This window comes from Panthera tigris, chromosome B4, assembly GCF_018350195.1.
Source record: "Panthera tigris isolate Pti1 chromosome B4, P.tigris_Pti1_mat1.1, whole genome shotgun sequence".
In the NCBI taxonomy this organism is placed as follows: Eukaryota; Metazoa; Chordata; class Mammalia; order Carnivora; family Felidae; genus Panthera; species Panthera tigris.
This window is the reverse complement of record NC_056666.1, coordinates 74,164,549-74,187,763: the sequence shown is the minus strand read 5'-3', so window position 1 is coordinate 74,187,763 and position 23,215 is coordinate 74,164,549. Positions and strand designations below refer to the sequence as shown.

The window sequence follows — 23,215 nt, the reverse complement described above, 5'->3', positions numbered from 1 at the left end:
ACATGCCTCACCAGTTTTCAAAATAGGTATGCCTTCCACAGTGTCTGGATCATCCGTAGCATGTAGATACTTCATGTTGTCTATCTCAGGTGGTGGCTTTTGTATGAGCATGCTGGAAGTTGAAGCTTCTCCCCCTGAAAAGCAGTATCTCTAGGTTACTTGAGGTTATTCTAAAGGTGGGATTCAGGGAAGGAAGTGCTACTTATTCTCCTTTTCTCTGTAACTCTCAGCTGTCCAGGGCCTTTTTTCCATAATTCAGTGAAAAATTAGAGAAGTGATGACTTTTCTCAATATTATCTTACCTTAAAAAGGTTCTACTCCTTTGACATAAATGAGAGAAAAGCAGAACATATCTCTAGATACTTTGAGACTGAGATGTAATAGAAAACCATTTTTCTTTGGGACTCTATCTTATAGGTTTTAGAGTATCAATGACAATTGTAACCAGAACTCCCACAGATTAGCCCAGAAAGGTTAAAATAATTCACAAAGGACAGAGAAATCAACTACCAGGTCATGTGTTATAAATTTTGTTCTTCCTTAACTCCCAAGTCCTCCTTACCTGCCTGGGCCTATTTCCACATATCAGACCAAAATCTCAGCTGATACTTGTGCAAGGAAGAGACATGACTCAGTGACAAATATTTTACTATAGTGGGGATGGAATAAAGTCAGTTGACCCCTAAAGCCTACATTTAGACTAGTAAGTTTTACATCCTGTATAGAAATTCCTGCAAGAGAACCCATTTGTCACTGGTGTATAATCAGGAGACAACGGTACCTGTGCTCTGAGGAGTCCTGACTAACCCGCGAGATTGAATCACACACATGAAAAATTTCAGATGAAATTCCTCCTTATGCATGGCTGTCTCCTAGAAATAGAGACGGAGTTTAATCCATATGAACAGATCTATGGAATGATTTAAGATGGACAAAACTGATATGGATCAGGTATGCCCAATACTACATGACAATATGTAGTATCAGCATATGAAGTGATGCAAATAATCTACTTTTATGTATTTGACAGGGCAAGATCTGAATTCAGCAAGCATCTCCTTTTTTCCAGAGTAGGTAAGAGGCTGGGGCCTACAGAGACTCCTGTTCTTTTAATAAAGTCTGAGCTCAGACTTCTGAGGTCTAGAGGGTCTACTCAGAAGCATTTCTCCAAGACTTCTAGACAGGGCCTGAGTCCAGAGGCCAAGTTGAAGGACTTTGTAAAAAGTCTGAATGAATAAACATACTTCTTCCAATTATTTTTTTTTTAAAGTAGAGCACAGATTATATGTTAATCCATTCAGTCACAGGAGCAACACCAGGGCCATTTAGTTCTTCAGAGGGCAGACTCCTGGATCCTTTTCTATTTTTACTCGGAAAAGTAGGTCTTTGGTGGACCGCCAATAGCTTTCCTCACACCTCTCCCTATGTTTCAAACTCTTCCAGAGGTCTGTAAAGTGCCACAAGTTTCCAGAATCTAATTTAAACTAATCCCAAACTGGTTTTTTTTTTTTTTCTTCTCCCGAATGGCCAATCAAGCATGATGTAGTGCAAAGACTACAGGCCTACAAATTAAGAAACGTGTTTCCTAGTCCCAGATCTCCCATGCACTTTATAACTTTGGGAAATGACTTCACTTCCCTGAAACCGTTAGATTAAGATATTTCCTACAAGCACTAACTTTCCGTGATTCTCAATGAAACACGGTATAGAGCTCGAGTTAGCTCTCAGGTCCACATCCGTCAAAGTGGCCACAAGTTTCCTCCGATTGACGGCCACAGCAAAAAGCTGCCATGGAAACCTGAGCGAGAGCAAAAATCGCCAAGCGGAACCAGAAGACGGCGTGCAAGGGGATCGAGGGAACAGGAAAAAGCGAAGGACGACGGGCACACTAACAGTAATCCGAGAACGAGAACGGGAACGAGAAAAAAATCCCAAACTAAAAGGGGAACAGGGAAATTATGACTTCAGCCTTAGATGGTCCCCGGGCTTCTCAGGCCTGGCCACACTGCGCAGGCGTCCCCCGAGTCCTCAACTCTGCTCTTTGACCTCCCGCCCCACCCCCGCCCCTCCACAGCCACCGGACGGCTCTTCCGGTGTTGTGGAGGCTGTTCCGGTTCGCGGCGGTTCCCGGGTTTTGCGTTCCGCGCCCGGCCGGAAACCCCTTCGCATAGCAGCCGGTTCCGGTTCGGTGAGTGGCGGCGGGAAGCTGGGGGAGGGGTGAGGATGGAGGGAGCCTGGGCCGGGAGGCAGTGCCGGTCCGGGCCCAGCGGCCTGGGTTGGGCTGGGCGGAAGCTGGGAGGGCTGTGGGGACGGCGCTTTTTCCTCTGCCCCGCCCCCTGGGACCACCTCCCCTCCCCCCGGCTATCCACCGGCCGGGATGTGGCCGGCGGCCGTTAGTTAGGCTTCCCGAGGCCGTTCCTTCAGGCCTCTTTCTCCCGGGCCGGCGAGAGGCCGTCTCCCTTGTCGTTACCACAGGCCCCATCTCGGCGCCCAGCCCTCCTGGGGGCAAAAAGGCCGGTTGGGATTTCGGGGCTTTCCCGCCCGAGCAGGGTCTTCTCTCACGGGAAAGCTGTTTTTCACCGGGAAGCTCAGCTTTCTGTTACACCTGCTTCACCTCCCGCCTTCCTTGAGACCTGAGTGATATTTCTCGACTACTTCTGCGTCTCACGTAAACATTTCTCCAACTCTTTTACTCTGTGGTATCTCCCTGAGACGTGATATCGCTAGTGTGCCACCACCAGAAAGAAACGTCTGGACCCTCCTGCCCAGGTTATGAAAACCCCCTTAACTGCCACGGTTTGCTTACCTGGCTCATCGCCTCCTGGTAATTCCCTTGAACCGTCTCTTTCTTGGTGTGCCCTAACGTGGTCTCTCTGGATATATGCCCGGCTTCTCTTCAGTTTGTTGATTTCTGTTTATCGGTGCCTTTGCAGTATTTTCACTTATCTCGTTGGCAATAACTTACTCCTTTATCACTTTCAAGTCAGCCTTGTTGAGGTCATTTCACTTCACGTTTGGTACACTTATTTGGGGGGGGTGCTTATAAAATTTATATAAAGCCTTATATAGGCTACCACTTACTTTACTTCGCGTCTTTGTTCTAATTGGATATTCTGAATGGAGTGGATCACACCATCTCCTCAGTCTTTGTGGAGCTAGTTGGTGTCACGGGCTCCTGTTGAAAGGTAGATTCCACAGAATTTGGAATTACAGTTACAGTGAAACCTTCCTCGTCTCTTAAGCATGATCCCTGAATCTTCTTCCAATTTAGCGATCCCTTTTTCCCCTTTAGTCCCAGTCTGGAAGCCTCATTTCATTTTTCTCTTGAGAAGTCTCTTTCATTCCCCCCCCCCCCCATTCCAATTCATCCCGACTGCAGACATGGTCTTCATGTCACCCATCTGATGAGTTAAGTCTAGAGGGAGCAAATGGATTAAAAAACAGGTTCTGCCACTTCAGGCCAAGGTGATGTAACTCGACTACTGCTTTGAAAGTCTTTTCTTTACCTGACTCCCACGCCTCCTACCAATTGCACTGGCTTTATTTTCTTGCTATGAGGATCTTTTTATGGATCTGTTTTCCCCCCAGTTGACAGTGTTTCAGCAGCAGGGACCATTTCTTACTCATCTTTGTATTCCTAATACCTTGTATGTAATTGGTGCAGAGTAAATGTTTGTGTATGAAAGGAATTGAATACTCAGTGTTTTAAGGCGTTACAGTGTTGAGGTGTTAGAGTCTAACTGGGAGAGATGGCATGTGAAAATACGAGAAACACAAGCAAATACGTGGTGTATACTACGAACTGTATCATATACATATCCAGAGTTCAGACTAGAATGATTCACTTGGTCGTTTCCATATTTCCATTCCCTTCTCATATCATAAATTATTCTAACCCCATTTGGTCCTGGATAAAGCTAATCGCCTCTCCTCAAGTAAATACTTTCTAGTAACTTCATTGTGGCTCTAAACATTCTCTTTTACAGTCACCTGTTTGCATGTAAGCTTATACATGTTTTGCCATACTTGTTACATTTTGTTACTGTCAGGACTTCGCCATCTTTTTTTTCTTTCAGATTTCCTATTGTTTTGTGTTCAGCTATTGACGTCACCTGAATAGCTGTAATAGCTTATATTCTTTTAGTAAATTAAATGAACAATGTGAACTAGGAAATATTGTTTGAATACTTTTTTAAAAAGTTTATTTTTGAGAGAGAGAGAGAGAGAGAGCACGTGAGCTGAAAAGGGGCAGAGAGAGAGAGGGAGAGAGAGAATCCCAAGCAGGCTTCGCACTTTCAGCGTAGAGCCTCACAAACCGTGAGACCATGACCTGAGCCGAGATCAGGAGTCTGACACTTAACCGACTGAGCCACCCAGGCACCCCGGAATACTTTTCTTAAAAGGCAGAAAAATCTTAGGGTTACAAGAGTTTGGTGGCATTAACGTTTCCAGATCCAGCATTTCATGTTGCATCTTGGAGTAAGATATCCCTACTTCTAACGTAAAGGCAAATGGCAAAGAGAAAGTAACATAAGCACACTGAAGAAGCTGATGCATTTGTGTTACAATGTAAATGTGGGGCTTTAATTATTAATGTGGAACCCAGGGGATTCTGCTTTATTTAAAAAGGAAGAAGAGGAAAGAATACCTGGAAAATTTCCAGATAGAAGCCTTTTGTTACGTTGAGCATTTGGAAATATATTTGAAGCCTGAATATAAGGCTTAAATTCTTTGGGAACCCTCCCCAGCAAGACTGGGTAATCAGATGATTGCTCTGCTTAGCCTGTAGCTATGCCAAGAAAAGCTCAAGCAGGCTTCCTTTGTGCCTGCATTTCATTATTGTGACCGTAAGGAATACCTGTTATCATCATCTAGCCCTTAGTAGATTGAAGCCCTGATATTGCTAAAGTTGATGAAGTTGATTGATAAGGTTGATGACAAACTAAAGTTGATGATATGCTCAATCTTTTTAAAATATGGTGGGGCGTCTGGGTGGCTCAGTTGGTTAAGCGACTGACTCTTGATTTCAGCTCAGGTCATCTCAGAGTCCTGGGATCGAGCCCTGCCTTGGGCTCTGCTGGGCATGGAGGCTGCTCTGGATTCTTTCTGTCTCCCTGCCCCTCTCCTGCTTTTGCATGCATGCATGTGGACTCTTTCTCAAAAAAATAAATAAACTTTAAAAATTTGGTAATGAGATTATGACGGTAATAAGTGTGACTGCTACCATCCCTAGTCTCCTCTTCAATCTGCCAAGAAGCATGGGTGCCAAGGACATGTTTATTAACCTAGTTCCACACAGTTAGGCTTTTAACTTCCTTTTTCTGGGAAAATTGGGTACATCAGAGGAGAAGATTTCATGTAGGTAAAGGGGCTTTGGTTTGTAGCAGTTTAATTAATGATGGGAGAGAGAGTACTTTAGTACAATTGGGAAATATTCCTTGATTGTTCTTAGAGTGTCAGTAGCTTTATGTTTGGCCACTGAGTAAAACTTCTAGAAAAGAAGTCTAATAGGACCACCACAAGATCTATCACTTTTTAATTAAGTGGTTTAGCATGAGGTAATAAAGGAACGGTTTGTGAAGAATTTCCAGGTTGTAATTTCAGTTCAGTCACTAACTTTATGACCATATATATACAAATCAATCTTTAAGGTTTGGCACTCCCAATTTGCTTCTTGCTGTAATGTTCTGTCATTCTGTGGGTAGTCTGTAATTGCTGTCTAATACAGCTCAGGTTCTGGAAATGTTTCAAATTGCCTCCGGTTAGTTTTAGTGTCTGTTTTCTCTATCAAGTCATCTCTTCTTACCATTTTATATTTTTCTTTCCTAAGAACACAAATGTCACTTTGAATGGCTTCCTATTCTACAATTGTATGAAAGAGGTGTTCCAGAATGTCACATTTCCGTTTTCTGTCTTCTTTTATAGAACTTTGTATCTTTGCTAAAGTCAGTGATGTGAAAAGACCTGACATGGGTAAGTCTAACTCTGAAGTAGTAATTGAGTCTTTTAGTTACTCTGATTAGTTAGGTTGGAATGAAAAAATGTTGTTGTTTTGTTTTGTTTTTAACATTTTCAGTATTTGCATCTTTGTGCTTAGTGATAATCTTAAGAGAGATCTCAACTTAATTATGTAATACTGTAATACTAGACAATACTCTTGGTTGAGACATTGTTTATAGCATCATTTGGAACCATTTTCTCATTCATTGTATTGAAAAAGCCAAATACACACTAGCAAACATTTACTATGTGCCAGGCCCTGTTCTGAGTACTCAAAATATATTAATTCATTTAATTTTTTACAACTGTCTTACAAGGGTGTTTAATATCAACAAGGAAAGTGAGACACAGAAGTTAAGAAACAACTATAACTGGCAGAGCCAGAATATAAACTCAGGCAGCCTGGTTTCAGAGTCCCTGTTCTTTTGTACTATGTTATACCACCATCTATGTGATAAATAATTTGATTAGGGTAAATTTTAAAATTTCACTTAGCTGGTAACATTGAGAATTCACTATGAATGCAACATTTTGCATTATTCATAGTTCTTCATGTCTAGAAAGGGGATCCATACAAGGTCAGGACTAGTAGCCAATTAGGAATAGGTTGAACAGTCTATACAGTTAGATCTTACATATCTTATAACATCTCACGTGCTCCTTTTAGATTCACATTAGTCTTCTCTCTTGTTTCTGTTTTTTCCTTTTGCTTAGTCTACCGTCTCTCTTACCTGGTCATTTGTTTCCCTTTTCTCTAATTGCTGATGTCAGTGTAAGTTACTGAATTCTGTCACTCTCATTTGCTTCTATTCTCTTACATTAACAAAGGTCTCAAAGATGGTTATAAAGCAAGGTTCTGCCACAGTATTATAGTAATTGAGCTGATATCTGTCAAGAGCCATATGTATACATTATACTTTTTGCAGAAAAGACAGTTCAGGTGGATTCATTTTTAAGCACTTTTTGAGTTAGACAAAGGAAATAAACAGTTATTAACTGTTTTTGAGTGTTTGTTTTTGAATGATGAGTTTTTTTCCCTGTGTGTGTGTGTGTGTGTGTTTTAAGTAATTACTTCTTTTCTAGTTAAAACATTCAACATTTCTTTAGGGGAAATTTAATTTTTTAAAGAAACTTCGAATTAAATGTGGTTTGTTTTTTTTTTTTAAATACTTGTATAGGTTTTGAACTGTTTGGCAGATGATCTCAGTCAATTCCAAATGAGCCAATTTCTGCACATGGGCCTCTTTTTGACAATGACATTTTGAGATTGCTGGCCAATGGTTAGTTATGAAAGAGGTTTTATTTGACTATAGAGCTGTTCTTTGGAAATCATTTTTATTAGGTGAAAAGATTTGTTCATAGGAAAGTAGTTATTGAAGAATTCTATGACTTGAACTAATTTTGGATTCTTTTCGCAGATGATATTGCTGATAGGATGAGGATGGATGCTGGAGAAGTAACGTTAGTGAACCACAACTCCATATTCAAAACCCATCTCCTGGGACAAACAGGTTTTCCAGAGGACCAGCTTTCACTTTCTGACCATCAGGTTAGGAATAATTTTCTTCCCTTATTTAATGAATTATTTTGGTTTCAGTTTTCATCTAATGTAATTTAAATGCCATACTCAAAAGGACGAATGTATATATAAACTTTTTAGAATTGGTATTTCTGGTGTTCTGAATTTTGTTTGATATATTAAAGTTAAAACAAGAACCAGGCTATGTATGAGTTCTTTGAGAACTGTTTATTTTAGAAAACATTTTATTCCTATGCATATTATAATCACGAAAACACAGGTCAGTGTTCTTTTAAACTAGTGTCTTAAAATTGTTGGGATTAAATGGGCAATTTGTAAATATTCAGAGGCTCTGAGATTTCCCAGTGCTATAAAAAGTGTAGTTTCTCAAAGGACCAGAAACAACAGCATCCCGTGGGAGCTTGTTAGAAATACGGAATCTCAGGCTTCACCACAGACCTCCTCAGTCAGAATCTACAGTTTTAAAACTTTTTATCTGATAAAGAGAAATACCATGTGATCCAGTAATTCCTCTACTGGGTATTTACCCAAAGAAAATGAAAACACTAAATTAAAAAGATATATGCACCCCTGTGTTTATTGCAACGTTATTTATAATAGCCAAAATATGGAAGCAACCTAAATGTCCATTGATAGATGAATGGTATACATATACAAATGGAATATTATATAGCATTTAAAAAGGATGAGATCTTGCCATTTGTAATAGCACGGATAGACCTAGAGAATATTATGCTAAGTGAAATAAGACTGAGAAAGACAAATATGATTTAGCTCATATGTGGAATCTAAAAAACAAAACAAATAAATGAATAAACAAATAACAGAATAAGATTTATAAATACAGAGAACAAACTGATGGTTGTAGAGAGGGGAGTGGAGCAAAATGGGTGATGGTAAGTGGGAGATAGAGGCTTCCAGTTATGGAATGAATAAGTCACAGAAATAAAAGGCACAGCATAGGGAATATAGCGTGACAGATGGTAGCTAGATTTGTGGTGAGTATAGCATAACACATAGAAAAGTTGGATAATTGTGTACACCTGGAACTAAAATGAATACTTTTTTTTAAAAAGGAAAAAAATCTTCAGCTGGTTTATTTGCACATTAAGGTTTGAGTAATAAAGCAGTTTTTTTTTTAAATTTTTTTTTTTTTTAATGTTTATTTATTTTTGAGACAGAGAGAGACAGAGCATGAACGGGGGAGAGTCAGAGAGAGGGAGACACAGAATCTGAAATGGGCTCCAAGCTCTGAGCTGCCAGCACAGAGCCCGACGCGGGGCTCGAACTCACGGACCGCGAGATCGTGACCTGAGCCGAAGTCGGCCGCTTAACCAACTGAGCCACCCAGGCGCCCCTAAAGCAGTTTTTCTCAGTAGGAAAGCCATTACTAATATGGATGAGACAATTCTTTGCTGTGTGAATCTCTTCCAAGCATAGCAGAATGTTTAGCATTCTTGACACTTGGGCACTAAATGCCTGTAGTATCTGCCCCCAATAATCATTTTTAATAATTTAACTGAATATATATCCACACATTTCCAGATTGGTACTGGGGTGCAGTACCCACCCCCGATTAAGAACTTCTGTATGAAGTTATCAAAAGATTCCAAACAGGTACATTTTGTCACCCCCTTTGATAACTGATACAGCTGGCTTGCAGAACAGGATATACCACATACATATTTACCTTCTAGTGAACATCCTTTGCATTAAGTTGTGTAGCAGATACTTTGCCCATTTTTCCCCTTGAAGCCTCAGTAGTTCCATCAGATTGTTTGTGTATTTTTCTTTCTTATTAGTACGTAGTACATTTATAGTATATAAAAATACAATTATATTGAATTCTGAAATATGTCATAATCTTGTTTAATGGTACATTTTTCCTAGTATAAATTTTTATCCCATTTTATTGTAAAAATATGATTTACGAAAAATCTTTTGCTTTGTTTAGATATTACCTTCCAGGGAAGGAAATTTGGACCGATCTTATACATGTTCTACAAGAAGTGCAGCTTATAATCCAAATTATTATTCAGGTATGACGCATTGCTTGGAGTCAAGGCATTTATACCATTCAGATTTCTTCCTAGCAAATTGTTTGTGTTTACTATCTCTAAAGTGAAAACATTGTCAAGAGCAAAATTGTATTTTCTCCCATAAAACATCACTGTGTGTGTGAATGGGGAAGGAGCATTGCTATAATACTTTACTGACCTGGTCTCAAACCACATATTTTTAATGAAAAAGTTTTTTTTTAATCCATTTCCTTACTTGTTCATTATGTCATTGTGAAAAGCAGTACAGCTTTGGTTTTGGCTTTTTTTTTTTTTTTAATATGCATATATGATGTAAAGGATATTTGTTTTGGGTGGATTTAAAGCACAGAGCTAGCCTATTTATTTTGCTTGAAATCATGAATCGTAAAAAATTATTTCTACACAAGCTTGTCCCTCCATCAGGGCAGGAAATGTTAACTACATGTTTCTGTCTAGCACCTGCCACAGCCATGCTTGCATATTCAAGGGCTTGCCTATTCAGCTTGTGATCCATGACAGAAGTCAGCATTCTCTAGGCTATTCCTAGTCCTTGGCCTGCCTGACTTTCCATCTGCCCCCTTCCTAATGTTAGGACTTACAGTTATCTTCTGGCTCTGTCTTGGGGAAACTAAGAGGTTTTTGTTGGTTAGCTTCCTGGCACTACAACCCAGGAAGATGATGGTGGTCTTCCCATGTCTTTTCACTACTAATTCTTCAATCTCCTCACCTTACCGCAAATATGGGAATACTAGTAATACCATTGAACCTGCCCTAATGGGATTTTTATAAGGATAAATTGAGATTATAAATATGAAATGCAAATAATAATTATTGTTATTTGGCTTCCTCAGGATTCTTTGTCAGCAAGATGAGATCTCCTCCCCTAAAAAGACGTTAGTATGATGATCTTTTTAGATTTATATTATATTTAAATGTCATTTAGGTGGGTGGTACTTTACCCTGGGCTCTGGATTTCCTCTCCTGGTACGGGAAATGGTCTCCACATAGTGTGTGCATAATTTGTATGGAAAAATCAGTTAACTGGCTCAGAAAGTAACTCTGCCATCATTATTATTGGAAAGGCCTTTCTGATGAGCAGAGAGCCTGAAATCTGGTTGGACAGCTCATTCTAGGGGAAGGACAGTTGAGTAGATAATGAAATGAGATCATTAATGAAATGAGATCATTAGTATTTCAATTTGAACTGTGTTTGCTTATAATTTCATATGTTGATTTTCCATTGGGTAGAATATTTACTTGTAGTTTAAAATAATTGCTTAATAATAAACAGTTACATAAAATTATACTCAAAATCTGCTGACCATAACAACTCAACTCTGGCCTTTTCTAATTTTTATCTGTGTACATGCTTGGTATACATCGTATGATTCAATACATGTAATCTTTTTTAGCCCATATATTTTTATTTTTACTTTTCCATCTGTTTACATGTTATTCTTTGTATCTACCTTTTTATGCTCATTTCTAATAATCCATGGGACTGATATGCACATTCACAATACTTTATGTACATTTCTAAAATCCAAAAAGCTCTGAAAACCAAAAATTATTTTCTTAATTCATTTGGTATCAAAAGTGACCTGACCTGAATTAATTCCTTGGCAAAACCTACATGAATTGACCTGAAGCTGTTTGTGTCTTTTATTTATCTATAAATATGAGTATTTATTTCACTGCAGATATATCACCACACATTTCACTGCAGATCCATCAATATGTTTGATTACAGGGTGCAGCTTCAGATTATACCTTGAAGTGCTACCATAGTATATACCAGGATATCTCTCTAAAATTCCAAAAATTTTAAATTCACAAATGCAGTGGGACCCGAGGGGCTATGAGTTAGGATAATGGGCCCATGCAATCATTTGCTTCATTATTTTCCCTATAGTTTAGGTCCCCTTCACACTTACTGTTTTTAGCTATTGTAAATAATATGACTTAAAAACATCTGTATGTATAGCTTTTTTTTTTCTTTTTAAAAAAAAAAATTTCTAATATTCATTTATTTTTGAGAGACAGAGCATGAGCAGGGGACGGGCAGAGAGAGAGAGAGAGAGACAGAATCTGAAACAGGCTCCAGGCTCAGAGCTGTCAGTGCAGGGCCCAATGTGGGGCTCAAACCCGTGAACCATGAGATCATAACCTGAGCCAAAGTTGGAAGCTTAACCGACTGAGCCACCCAGGCACCCCTGTATAGCCTTTTTTCTTCTAAATTTCATTAGACCCTTAATATTCACAAAGGATATATCTGAGATTATCTCAAATCCTCATGTTCTTGACTGTGGTGATATTTGGCCAGATTCTTGGCTTTGTACTCAGTGACATGATTCTTGAGAGTTAGATTTTTCCTGTTTGTCCTCATACCATAAATTGATCCTCGTATCAAAATCTTACACTGAAGTTTTTCTCTGTCGCTTGAAGGCCATTTTTTTTTAGGAAAAGCAAAAAAATAACTTCATAACAGTTACTGTATATGTGATGAATAACAAATAACAACAGCCATGTTGAAATGGGGATGCTGAACTATTAGATTCATTCTCTAAATTAAAGCGTGAAGCAGAGGATTCAGATTTGTGCCTACCAAATTTCATCTAATCCCTGACCAAGCAAAGGTATGGCATGTCACAGACCTCCAGGGTTGCTCTCTGACCATCAGAATTTTTAATCTGTGAAGGCTAAGAGTTACATACTTTTTTCTTGTAATAAAACGTTCAAATCAAACGTACTTTTTATTGTGTACTTTTCCTAATTTCGTTCTCCTGCCACACCCATTCCAATTGATTTTAAATCCTGCAGAATTTTGTCTCTACTACCTCTTTTGTATGTATTCTTTTCCGATAATCCCCACATTAATTTCTGTGGTCAGTCACCATGAGCTTCACTGCTTGATTGGGCTAGATGTGGGTATCCCATTTACTGCTTTAGTCTTTTCATTCTGACTCTCTCAGCCTTTCATTCTGACTCTATTCTCTTTTCCATCAAGGTGAAAAAGAACATGGGAAAGCCCCAAAACTTTAGAATCTAGGGTCTGGAGCTTACCATTTACTGCTTTACTGGCTCTGCCTCTCTATATCAAGCTTTTAAAAAATCTGCTTCTTATTCCACTCAAGATTAACCTATTTAAAAACATTGATTTAAAAAAATCATTTTTAGAAAGCAGAGAAAATGTAAATCTTTCCGTTAATAACTTAATGTTGCTCAGACTTCAAGAGCTCTTGATTTTATTAAGAACACAATTTATTGTGCTTAATTATTAAGAACACAAAAGAAAATTAAAACATTTTAAACCCTAAACAAAGAAAAGTAGATAAAGATAAAAAGAAATGATTTTGCTCAAGCTTAGAGTCATTATCAATGTCTTATCTTTGGAAAATATGTTAAATTAGGTTGCCACACTGGCATTTAGTAGATAATTTAAAGCATCCTGCTATTTATAACTAAATAAACCTGAAAGTTAACAAGAACAACTGATGATGGTTACTTTCATAGTAGTGATTGCTTGATCTACATTTTTTAAAATATAAGAGTTTATTCCATTATGTTCATAAAATATTGCCTTGTCCTTGTAGAAAATTTGTAGAGAAAGTAGAAAAATACCTATCATTCTGTTATTGGAACACAACTAAAATTAAATTTTTGGTGTATTTCCTTATAGTTTTGTGTGTGTGTGTGCACATAATAAGTAATCTTAATTGTGGCATTTGCAATCTGATCTCTTAATGATGACAGAATACCAGGCTAAACCAACACCAAAAAAAGAGTGTCTGCAGCCCTATGTTGGTCCCTCTCTATCGCTGCTTGATTACATCAGCAATACTGGACTATTCATTGCTTTCATCGAGTGGGGATAGAACCACCTTGTTCTGGTTAAACAGACTGCCTGATCCTGTGCTTTCCCCTTGCATTTGAAAGCCGAAGCCTTTGTCAAATGCCATTGAGGAGGCTACTCTGGCTTCTCCTTGGTCTCAAATTTCACACTTGTCAGGGTAATTTTGCATTTTTTGGTAGACTTATTCCTTAAGTAGACATCTCTAGGCAAATCATTCCCTAATCATATTGTAGCAAAACGTGTGAGAGACAGATTTCTACTGTTATTACTTTGCATTTAAAGATAAAAATGTTCTGGCCTTTAATAATACTCATTTTTATTAGTCTTATGTTTCTCTCCTTAAAGTAACAGTGATAGATGCTATGCATAGATACTGATTACAAAGGTAAAAGGTTATAATTCATTTTGAAAGTAAATATAATTTTAGATTAGGTTCATCCACTGGTGAATCAACTGGTACTAACACCACCCTTGACCACTGCTGTTTTTCCTGTCTTATTCATCCTAAATCCCAATATTCCTGATCCTAAAAAAACAAAACAAAACAAAACAAAACTTATTTTTGTCACCTGGTCTATTTTTTGGATACAGTATCAAGAGCTACATTAAATATTTGAAATAACATAATATTGTGCAGAATTCTGTGGTATTTCGCTTTGAAAGGTCTTCAAAATGATGTCCACATTAGGTAAAAATTCAAGAAGTAGACAATTATCATTCTCAATTTTCCGCTGGTGTTCCTCAGAGTTCCATAACCTAATATCTGAAGTTATTTTGAAGGTGCTGTTTTAAATTGTCTGATCCTGCTGATAGGGAGAGGTGGGTTTAGAAATTATTCTAGTCCTAGGTGAAATTTCAAGAAACTTTTCTTACCCCAGCCTATAAGCCACAAGTCAGAAGATCCAAATATAATTCTTAGTCTGATTGCAATATCAAGCATTGGAGGGAGTATTGATATGTCTGATGATTATGACATTAAGTGACTGAAGATAATCATACCAGAACCAGATGCATATGATGGGTCATTCCTGCCATAAGCCAGCCAGAATAAGCAGCAATGAAGTTATCTCTGCTCTTAGAGAGAGCCCCTGAGTCGTGAACATGGTAATTAAAAACAAAGTGACACCAGCTGCTTATTAAGCAATAACTGTTGTTCATTTGAATTACAATTCTCCTTGGCCCTCCACCTGCTTTCTTACTGGTCTGGCCTACCTTCTTTCAGGCCCAGGCCTGGGAGTGCTTGCAAGATATAGTTGGGGTAAAATGTTGACTTTTGGTGGACACCACGGAGTCACATTGATGCAGATAAGGCACATGGCTGTGGCAGGATTCAGCTCCTTCATCAATTTTCAGGTTAGTATGGCTGAATCAATTATAGTTTGTAGAAGTTCCCTTACTGCAGACTTTACTGGCAGTTGAGACTGGGATCTTTCTTCCATGAGACACATGGTGCTATGCCACATTACTTTGGAATACAATGTTGGACATGGTTGCAGTCATATGGAAAACTACTACTGTCGGTATTTGTCTAATTATTCAAACTTTTATTCTTTTAGACAACCCTTCCTCAGACAGTTTTCTTGGCTCAGGAGATTTAAGAACCTTTGGCCAGAGTGCAAATGGCCAGTGGAGAAATTCCACTCCAGCATCAGGTTCAACTTTACAAAAATCAAGAAACAGCCGAAGTCTTTACCTCGAAACCCGAAAGACCTCAAGGTAGGTATTCTGGCTGCTTAGGTCACAAATCTTTCCTCCGGTATAAGAGAAAATGGCCATAAGATAGTTGTTAACATTGGCATTTTAAAGGTGTAACACCATTTCTGAACTTTAAACCATGAAAATATGGACAAATGCATTTTAAACTTTCAACTTTTAATTGGTGCTGAATTTTGGTGACATCCAAAGCTTCTCATTAGAGGAGAGTTTTGAGGGAAATCTTGGTGCATATGAATGAGTATTTATTTTGGGATTAATATGGCTATTATGAATCTTAACGTGGAAGTCGTTCAATTTCTACGACTTCAGTAGCAAAGAAATCAGCGCATTTTTATAGGCTTTCACATGAGCAGAGACCTGGCTCAAACCAAAGAAACTCTGCACCCCATGGCCTCAGGGCTTTATCCTTTCAGCCCAATTTCATAGGCACTACCTTTTCCCTCACTAAGCTTATAAAGGTTTCCCTCAAGAACTTTATTAGTAAGATATTTCTTTTTTAAAATAGTATTTATGCTCTTAAATTTTACTCTAGTGATGGATTTTAGGAATATGGTATCATTTAATTTCCTGCTTAGTTAAAGCTAAGCTTGCTGGCATTGATAGAAACCAACGAGATGGCTTTTATTTTATGATTATCAGCACGTGGACTCTGGAAACATGTGTCAGTACTCCCAGGGATAGTCTTCTCCACTCCTTATTTTTTTTAATTACACAAGAATTCATTAATGCATTCACATTGTAAAAATTAAAACATTGCCAAAAAAGCTGAAGATCCCTTGGCCACTCCTCACAATTTTATTCCCCTCCCCTTGGTGTATTTCCATCCACACCTTTCCCTATGTGTGTTTCTCTTTTGCTCTTATATAGCGTGAGATATATGCATGTGTACTATGAAATGTATAATGTTATTTTGTCTTCATTAAAGATTTTCTATATGCATCATTTGGCAAGTTGCTTTTTTTACTCAGTAAGGCTATACTGTTATTTTTAAAAATAACGTTATTATAGAAACAAGTACATGTGCTTTTTGAAAAATCAGAAAATACAGATAGGTAAAAATAAAAAATAAAAACATCATGTTTCCACCAGTTAAAGATCACCTCTGTAATATCTTAGTATATTTCCTTCCAGATGTTTTGCTCTGCATTTATACACATTTTTTCAAACATGAATTCATACTGTGCATACTTTTATAATAATCTGATTTTTAAGTCAATCACATCTTCTTTTCCATTCAGTAAATTTGTCTTGTACACTAAACTGTATTTAAATTTTCCTAGTTGACCCAAAATATCCTTTATGGCTTCTTTGTCCAAACCAGTATATAATCTAGGATTGCATCTGGTGGTTATTGCCTTTAATTCTCTTACAATCTAGAAAACCCCTTTTTTTCTTATGACATGACTTTTATACATAGTGTTCCACCCTTTGGATTTGACAGGTTTCTTCTTCATAGTATTATTTTGTCATTTATCCTCTGTATTTTTTTGTAAACTAGATTTTTGTCTTCAATAAAAACTAGTGATGTGTTACATCACATTAGAAAACCTCTAAATCTGGTTCTCCTATCATTAGTGATTCTGGAGTAGAGAGGTAACAGTCTGATCCTTTAGTACAGTTAGGTATTCCCCCTTGTGACTAGAATATAACTGATGTAAATGATGTTACTTTGGTGTTCTATCAATGACCAGTTTCGTATCAGCCTAATAGTTATTCACATCAATTGATAATTGTTATCTGATAATTTTTTTAAATTGAGGTATATTTGACATATCACATTATATTAGTTTCAGGTATATAAACATAATGATTCAGTATTCGTATGTATTGCAAAATGATCACCATAGTAAGTCTACTTAACATCTATCACCATACATAGTTACAAAATTATTTTTTCCTGTGATAAGAACTTTTAAGACCTCTCAACAACTTTTAAATATGTAATATGGTATTAATTATAGTCATCATGCTGTACATTACATCCCCAGAACTTACTTAGAACTTGGAAATTTGTATCTTTTGACCTTCTTTGGCCTGATAATAATTTTATTAGAGTTAATGAAATAATACTTTTCCAGTGTTATCATTTCTTCTACACTTATTGTCACTCTGCTGTGAAGGAGAGCTTTTTTTTCTCAGTAGATAGGGTTGTTTGGTTACCTTAAGATACATCTACTGGGAAGGCAGGATATACGATTAGATCTTCTTTTCCATTACCAATTTTCAAAGTGAGGTTTTTTGTTTTTTTTTTTTAATAGCCACTTCATGTGGTTCAGAGGAATTTTTCTTTTCTTTTTTAGTGTCATTACAGATTCAGTGTGTTTCAATCTACCACCATCATTATTCTTGTAATGTTCACATTCTCACAGCTTTATCCAGTGGGAGTTCTTTCAAGCTTACTGCTGTGTCTGGCCCAACCTCATTAATTGTTGGAAGCATCCTTGCTCTCTGGCATTGCAAGATGTTCTCCCACTGTTTTTTTCTTTAGAAAATAAATCTTTTGCATTAAACACACACACACTCTAGGAAGCATCAATAAAAAAGACATTGTGAAGAATTCATTATATCTTCACCAAGCCAGTTATACTTGCCTTTCTTTTTGTAGCTGCATCCACCCATCCTAAGGAAATAAGCCTATTCCCAAAATTCTGAGTCCTTGTTCCTTTCCCCACTCTAACACACATAGAAACCATTATAATTTGAAGAGTTAGAGGCAGAGCATGTAAGTGCTTTTTTTTTTTTTTAAGTTTTTAATTCCAGTTAACGTACAGTATTATGTTAGTTTCAGGTGTACAATGTAGTGATTCAGCATTTCCATACAACATCCCGTGCTCATCAGAAGTGTATTCCTTGATCTCCATTACCTATTTCACCCATCCTTCCACCACCTCCCCTATGATAACCATCTGTTTGTTCTGTATAATTAAGAAGCCGTTTCTTGATTTGTCTCTTTTTTTTTTTTTTCCCTTTGAGAGAGCATGTAAGTGCTTTTTGATTTTCTTTAGACTAGTCTGATTTCATTTGGATCCAGACTAATTGTACTGATTTAAAGAGTTGTTTTCATTGAATTCAGCTTAGTCAGCTGTGTATTCTGCATCCTCAGCAAAAAAAAAAGAAAAAGAAAAAGAAAGAAAATTCAGTATGCTAAGAGCAAGTACCTTATACTTACTGGGTAATAATAGATGAAAAAGACCACATAGAAAGAACTTTAAATTATTAATCAAGTCTTAGAGATAAGACTGAGCTTTAAGTTCACAAAAGCACTTTTCCTGCCAGTGTTTTCCTTTATTTGGGGGTACAAACAGTTTAAAGAAACAAAAAAATTCTCCTTCAGAGGAGGTAAATAGGCCAGAAGGAGAATTGGCAGAGAGCGATGCAGCCTAAAAGAAAGCCTTCTGGTTGTTTTTAATGAAGGATGGGAGCCCTCTGTTGGCTTTTTAGGAAATTTTAAAATTCAGTTTAGATTTTTTTTTTTTTTAACATTTATTCATTTTTGAGACAGAGCACAAGCAGGAGAGGGGCAGAGAGAGAGGGAGACACAGAATCTGAAGCACGTTCCAGGCTCTGAGCTGTCAGCACAGAGCCCGACGCAGGGCTCGAACTCACGAACTGTGAGATCATGACCTGAGCTGAAGTCAGGGGCTCAACCGACTGAGCCACCCAGGAGCCCCTAAAATTCAGTTTAAAAGCTTCTTTGAGAGGCTTTAGCTTTATCCATCTTTGCATAAATAATTCCCCACAAAGGGCTTGAGGGAGGGGGTTGCAGCAAGTAAATAGAAAGTGTAAGATACATAGACCCCAAGTTTACTGAAGAAGTCTGACCTGATATACTTTTTGTCATACTGCACAGGTCTTTGGTTCCTGACCAAAGGAACTATAAAGTTAAGAAATGCAATTTTAGATGTTTGGTAATTATGTAGTATGGTAATCTAGGACTTCTTAAGTTGCAGAACCTGGTGCAGCAACCCATGCATCATTTCTTGTATATGTCCCTCAAATGGTACATCCATTATTCTACCTGTTGGTGTTTTGTTTTTGGTATTTCTTGAAAGTGAAAATCACTAGGTTGGATTTTCTTGCTGTTTTTTTCTTATGAACTTTTTTTTTTTTTTTAGTGGATTATCAAACACTTTTACAGGAAAGTCAAATCATCACTGCCATGTGTCTGCATACGAAAAATCTTTTCCTATTAAGCCTGTCCCAAGTCCATCTTGGAGTGGTTCATGTCGCCGAAACCTCTTGAGCCCCAAGAAAACTCAGAGGCGACATGTTAGTACAGCAGAAGAGGTAAGGAAAACCTGCGACAAACACTGCTAAAGGTTAGAATCTTTCCCTGTATTCAACCGTTTGTTCCTCTGATTCAGACATTTACTAACCATCTGTTCACTTAGTCCTTTCTCTGCTTTTTGTTTCTTAATTTAGATTTTAGGAGGACTTCATTATTTTTCTTATCATCTTCTCTATTCCTGTTGGGCAGCAGACTTACTTTTCAGTATTTTCTAAACGAGTTCTCATATATCAAACTATCTCTGTTTTTTTTGGGGGGGCCCTTCCTCAACTCTTGTTTCATATGGCAAACTGTTAATCTTGCTGGGTTTGATGAAATACCTGCCTTTATTTCTTATTAGGACAATTTCCCCTTAGTGTAAGAAGAAAATCAAGAAGCCAGCTAAATAATTTACAACCCTTCATTGAGTAAGAAGATCTTTGAGATCATAGATGTTCCCCCCAAAAAAGATGTTTTGTTGACACTTTGGTTGTTATATGCATTCAGTAAGCCTAAAGGAGAAATTCAATTCTGTAAATATAATATAGCATATAATTTATGTGGTAGGAAATGTGCTTGTACCTGTTAAGTTAAATACTATGCATCTAGTCAGCTTTGGACTGCTTGCTATTGAAGATACAAATAAATAACAATACCTTACATTTATATTGCATATAGAGTTTCCAGTATGCTTTCCACATGTATTACTATGTTGAATCATTTTAATCCTGTGAAATAGGTAGAGATGATATGCACATTTTACATATTAGGAGAGTAAAGGTGAGAGGTCACACAGTAAATAGCCAGCCTACAACCCAGGTCTTTTGGAGTCTAGTCTGGTATGCATTGTATTATACAACCCAGCGGTATGGCTCCAGCCCATTGGAGCTTACAGACTGGAGAGTCAAGAATATAGCACTATGTGCTAAATAACTAGATAATTTGTTAATGATGATTGTTTAAGTGGCAGAACTTGATTATTTGTGACATGGTTAGTAAAAATGCATTTTTTTTGGTTTTAAGTTTGTATTGAATCTAAAATATTCAAGCAGAGGGTGGCAGAACTAGTAAGTCATATTTAGTAGGTAAAGGATAGATAAGAAACTGGCAGCAGTTGCCTTTGGTGATAAGAGCTGAGCAATAGTAGAGATTTATTTTTCACTTTTGTACTATTGAATTTAGCACCATGTATGTATTAGTTATTACATACATAAATCATATTTTTTTAATTACTGGGGCTGTGCTTCTGCTGGATCCTAGGCAGCCTATGGGGTACAGAGAGACTTGTGGGGGAGGAGACAGCAGCAGCATGGCAGCTGGATACTGGCCTCCCAACTCTCCCCTGCCCCATGTGGCTGCTGCTGAGATCACTAGGATCCTTAAGACTATGTGCGTTCATTGTAATCCCACTAGCTAACCAGTCCTTTGGACCACTCAGCCCCTCCTCCTTTCACCTCTGCCTTCAGCCTGAGGACTTGGGCTAAGTGAATAATTTTATCCTTCCAACCAACCCTCTAGGCCAATGTCCAGGGTGGGCCATTGGAGGACATGAAGGTGGAGTTTCTCTTCCTTCTACAGTGTCAAGAAGATGCCAAAGATTGAATTTATTCTGTGAAACGAGATGCAGAAAATTTTGCCTCATTTGTTTTTTAGGTCTATATTCTGATATGAAAATCAAGTCACTTGTAGTACAGGAATATGGGATTGCCCATATAATACGAGTAAGATAAAATATTGGACCAAATTTTATTAAACTATCAACAGATTATTCAGATATTTAGTCTTGGATAGTACTAGATAATCTGGATTAAAATATAATTCTTTTTCTTCCCTTGGGAATAAAGAATTTACTGATAGGAGCTTACAAACTGAAGGAAAAATTATTTTCCATGGAAATGTTGGGATCTCCAAGGGAGATACAGTTTCTTATGTTAAGGAAGGAAAATTAGATATTAATCTTACTGCTGGATTTATTTATCACCTTCAGGAATATAAAGTCATTTATAAAATTAACATGATGTTAACCACTGCATTGTTCAGCCTTACAATAGAAGTTTAAAAAGAATACATAAAGAAGAATTTGGAAATATGTAAGTGATGGCTAGACCACCACTTGGCTGAAGGCTGATTCAGGGATATCATTAAAGAACGGTACTAATAGGGTAACCACTAGCCATATGCACTACTTAAATTAATTCAGATTAAGTTATAATTTATATATGTAATATAAATAAATAAATAAATGTATAAATATAAATTAAAATTTACTTTCTCAGTCATACCAGCCACATTTCAAGTACTCATTAGCCACACATTGCTAGTGGCTACCATACTGGACAGTGTAGAGTATTTCCATTTTAACTGAGAGTTCTGTTAACATTGTTTAGAGGAAATGAATTTCTGTTTGGGAAAGAGAAAATACTAGGGACAATAAAAATGTAAAATGTTAAAAACACATGTAGTTTCTTTTCACTGATATGTTGCTTCCAGACATCCTTCTCTGCACATACTGAGCAACATTTTAAGATGTCGGGCTTTCTTAATAGACAGCACTGATGGTTTTATTCATAAGAAAACCCAAAACCTTTTACAATACTGGTTTTTTTTTAAGCTTTTTAAAAAATGTTTATTTATTTTTTGAGAGAGAGAAGGGAAGGGGTAGAGAGAGAGGGAGATTGAATCCCAAGCAGGCTCTGTGCTTTCAGATGTGGGCTCAAACCCACAAATCCTGAGATCATGACCTGAGCTGAAATCAAGAGTCGGATGCTTAACCGACTGAGCCACCCAGGCGCCCCTACAATTTTGTTATAACCAAGAATTTTGGACTTAAAAACAGAAGGTTGTTGAATTATGTACCTTTGATAGTTGAGGTTTATATAGTATAAAGCTTTTACTTTAAACAGAATCAAAATTGGAGTATTTATGAAGTTTTTTGAGTAATTTGTAACAAAAAGTTATACCAGTTTCCTACAATTTATTTTGTGTTCTCTGTTAAATTTTTATAATCTTACAGACAGTTCAGGTTTATGATGGAGCCTCTTACAGACGCATTTAAGTACAAGAATCTGGCACATATTTTAAAAATAGAATCCAACACCTTAATTACCTTTATACTGTTTGAAACTTTCCTTGGTCCTTTATTAGGTTTAACACATAACATTATCCAGCTTCTTTTATTTTAACATGTTACCAATTATTACTTCCTTTCATCTTAATTTAATAATTTGCTTACTCAGTAGAAATAGTTCAATAAGTAATATACAAAGAAGGATGTTTTCTTTTACTTTATTTGTAATACCAGATGCTCCAAAAAAGAATTGTGTTTGAAGCTTCAAATGACTTACCTTTTTGGATTTTCTTTTGGAAAAGTCAAATATTACATATATGTTCTTTTGAGAGTTGCATGGACTATCTTTTCTTTGCCTGAAATGGTTCTAAATAGAAGATAAATTCTTGTGACCTCTAAATTAACATTTAGAGGCTTAAAGAGACCTTAGATAATTGTTTGGAATATAGAACATCTATTCCTGCTCATTTTATGTTGTCTAATAACTGTGAGGTTGTTCAGGCTTAGACAGAAGCTTTTCTTTGAAGATACATGTACTGGGGAAAATGATTTGTGGGTGAGTTATGTGTGTTTAATAGACTTTTAAAAATCAGTTCTTACATTAAACTGAGGGTTACTGGAGGGGTTATAGGAGGAGGGATGGGCTAAATGGGTAAGGGGCATTAAGGAATCTACTCCTGAAATCATTGTTTCACTATATGCTAACTAATTTGGATGTAAATTTTAAAAAATA

At 37.1% G+C, this 23,215-nt stretch overlaps 2 protein-coding genes across 14 annotated transcripts in view; one reads left to right on the top strand and one right to left on the bottom strand.

Moving 5' to 3' along the window:
* PFKM (phosphofructokinase, muscle) overlaps positions 1-2,889 on the bottom strand; it is a 44,959-nt gene extending 42,070 nt beyond the window's left edge. Inside the window, exons 1-3 of one of the 6 annotated variants that reach the window (XM_015539474.2) lie at positions 1,669-2,036; positions 782-872; positions 12-134 (exon numbers count right to left, since the gene is read on the bottom strand). In XM_015539474.2, the coding sequence (XP_015394960.1) occupies positions 12-134; positions 782-863 (205 nt within the window). In that variant the 5' untranslated portion in view covers positions 864-872; positions 1,669-2,036. Of the gene's footprint in view, positions 1-11; positions 135-781; positions 873-1,244; positions 1,263-1,668; positions 2,037-2,806 lie in introns of those variants that run through there. The other 5 variants (XM_042992176.1, XM_042992177.1, XM_042992178.1 and 2 more) reach the window with 5 other exon arrangements.
* Positions 1,975-23,215, top strand: part of SENP1 (SUMO specific peptidase 1) — a 76,634-nt gene continuing 55,393 nt past the window's right edge. For 3 of the 8 annotated variants that reach the window (XR_006219921.1, XR_006219922.1, XM_042992181.1), the window contains exons 1-7: positions 1,975-2,188; positions 5,926-5,973; positions 7,419-7,549; positions 9,495-9,579; positions 10,431-10,472; positions 14,989-15,148; positions 19,264-19,435. Coding sequence is in view for 2 of the 8 variants with exons in the window: in XM_042992181.1 (XP_042848115.1) it covers positions 1,975-2,188; positions 5,926-5,973; positions 7,419-7,549; positions 9,495-9,579; positions 10,431-10,472; positions 14,989-15,148; positions 19,264-19,435 (852 nt within the window). In the remaining 6 variants the exon portion in view is untranslated. Of the gene's footprint in view, positions 2,189-2,224; positions 2,825-3,409; positions 3,466-5,925; positions 5,974-7,418; positions 7,550-9,494; positions 9,580-10,430; positions 10,473-14,988; positions 15,149-19,263; positions 19,436-23,215 lie in introns of those variants that run through there. The other 5 variants (XR_006219923.1, XM_042992182.1, XR_006219925.1 and 2 more) reach the window with 4 other exon arrangements.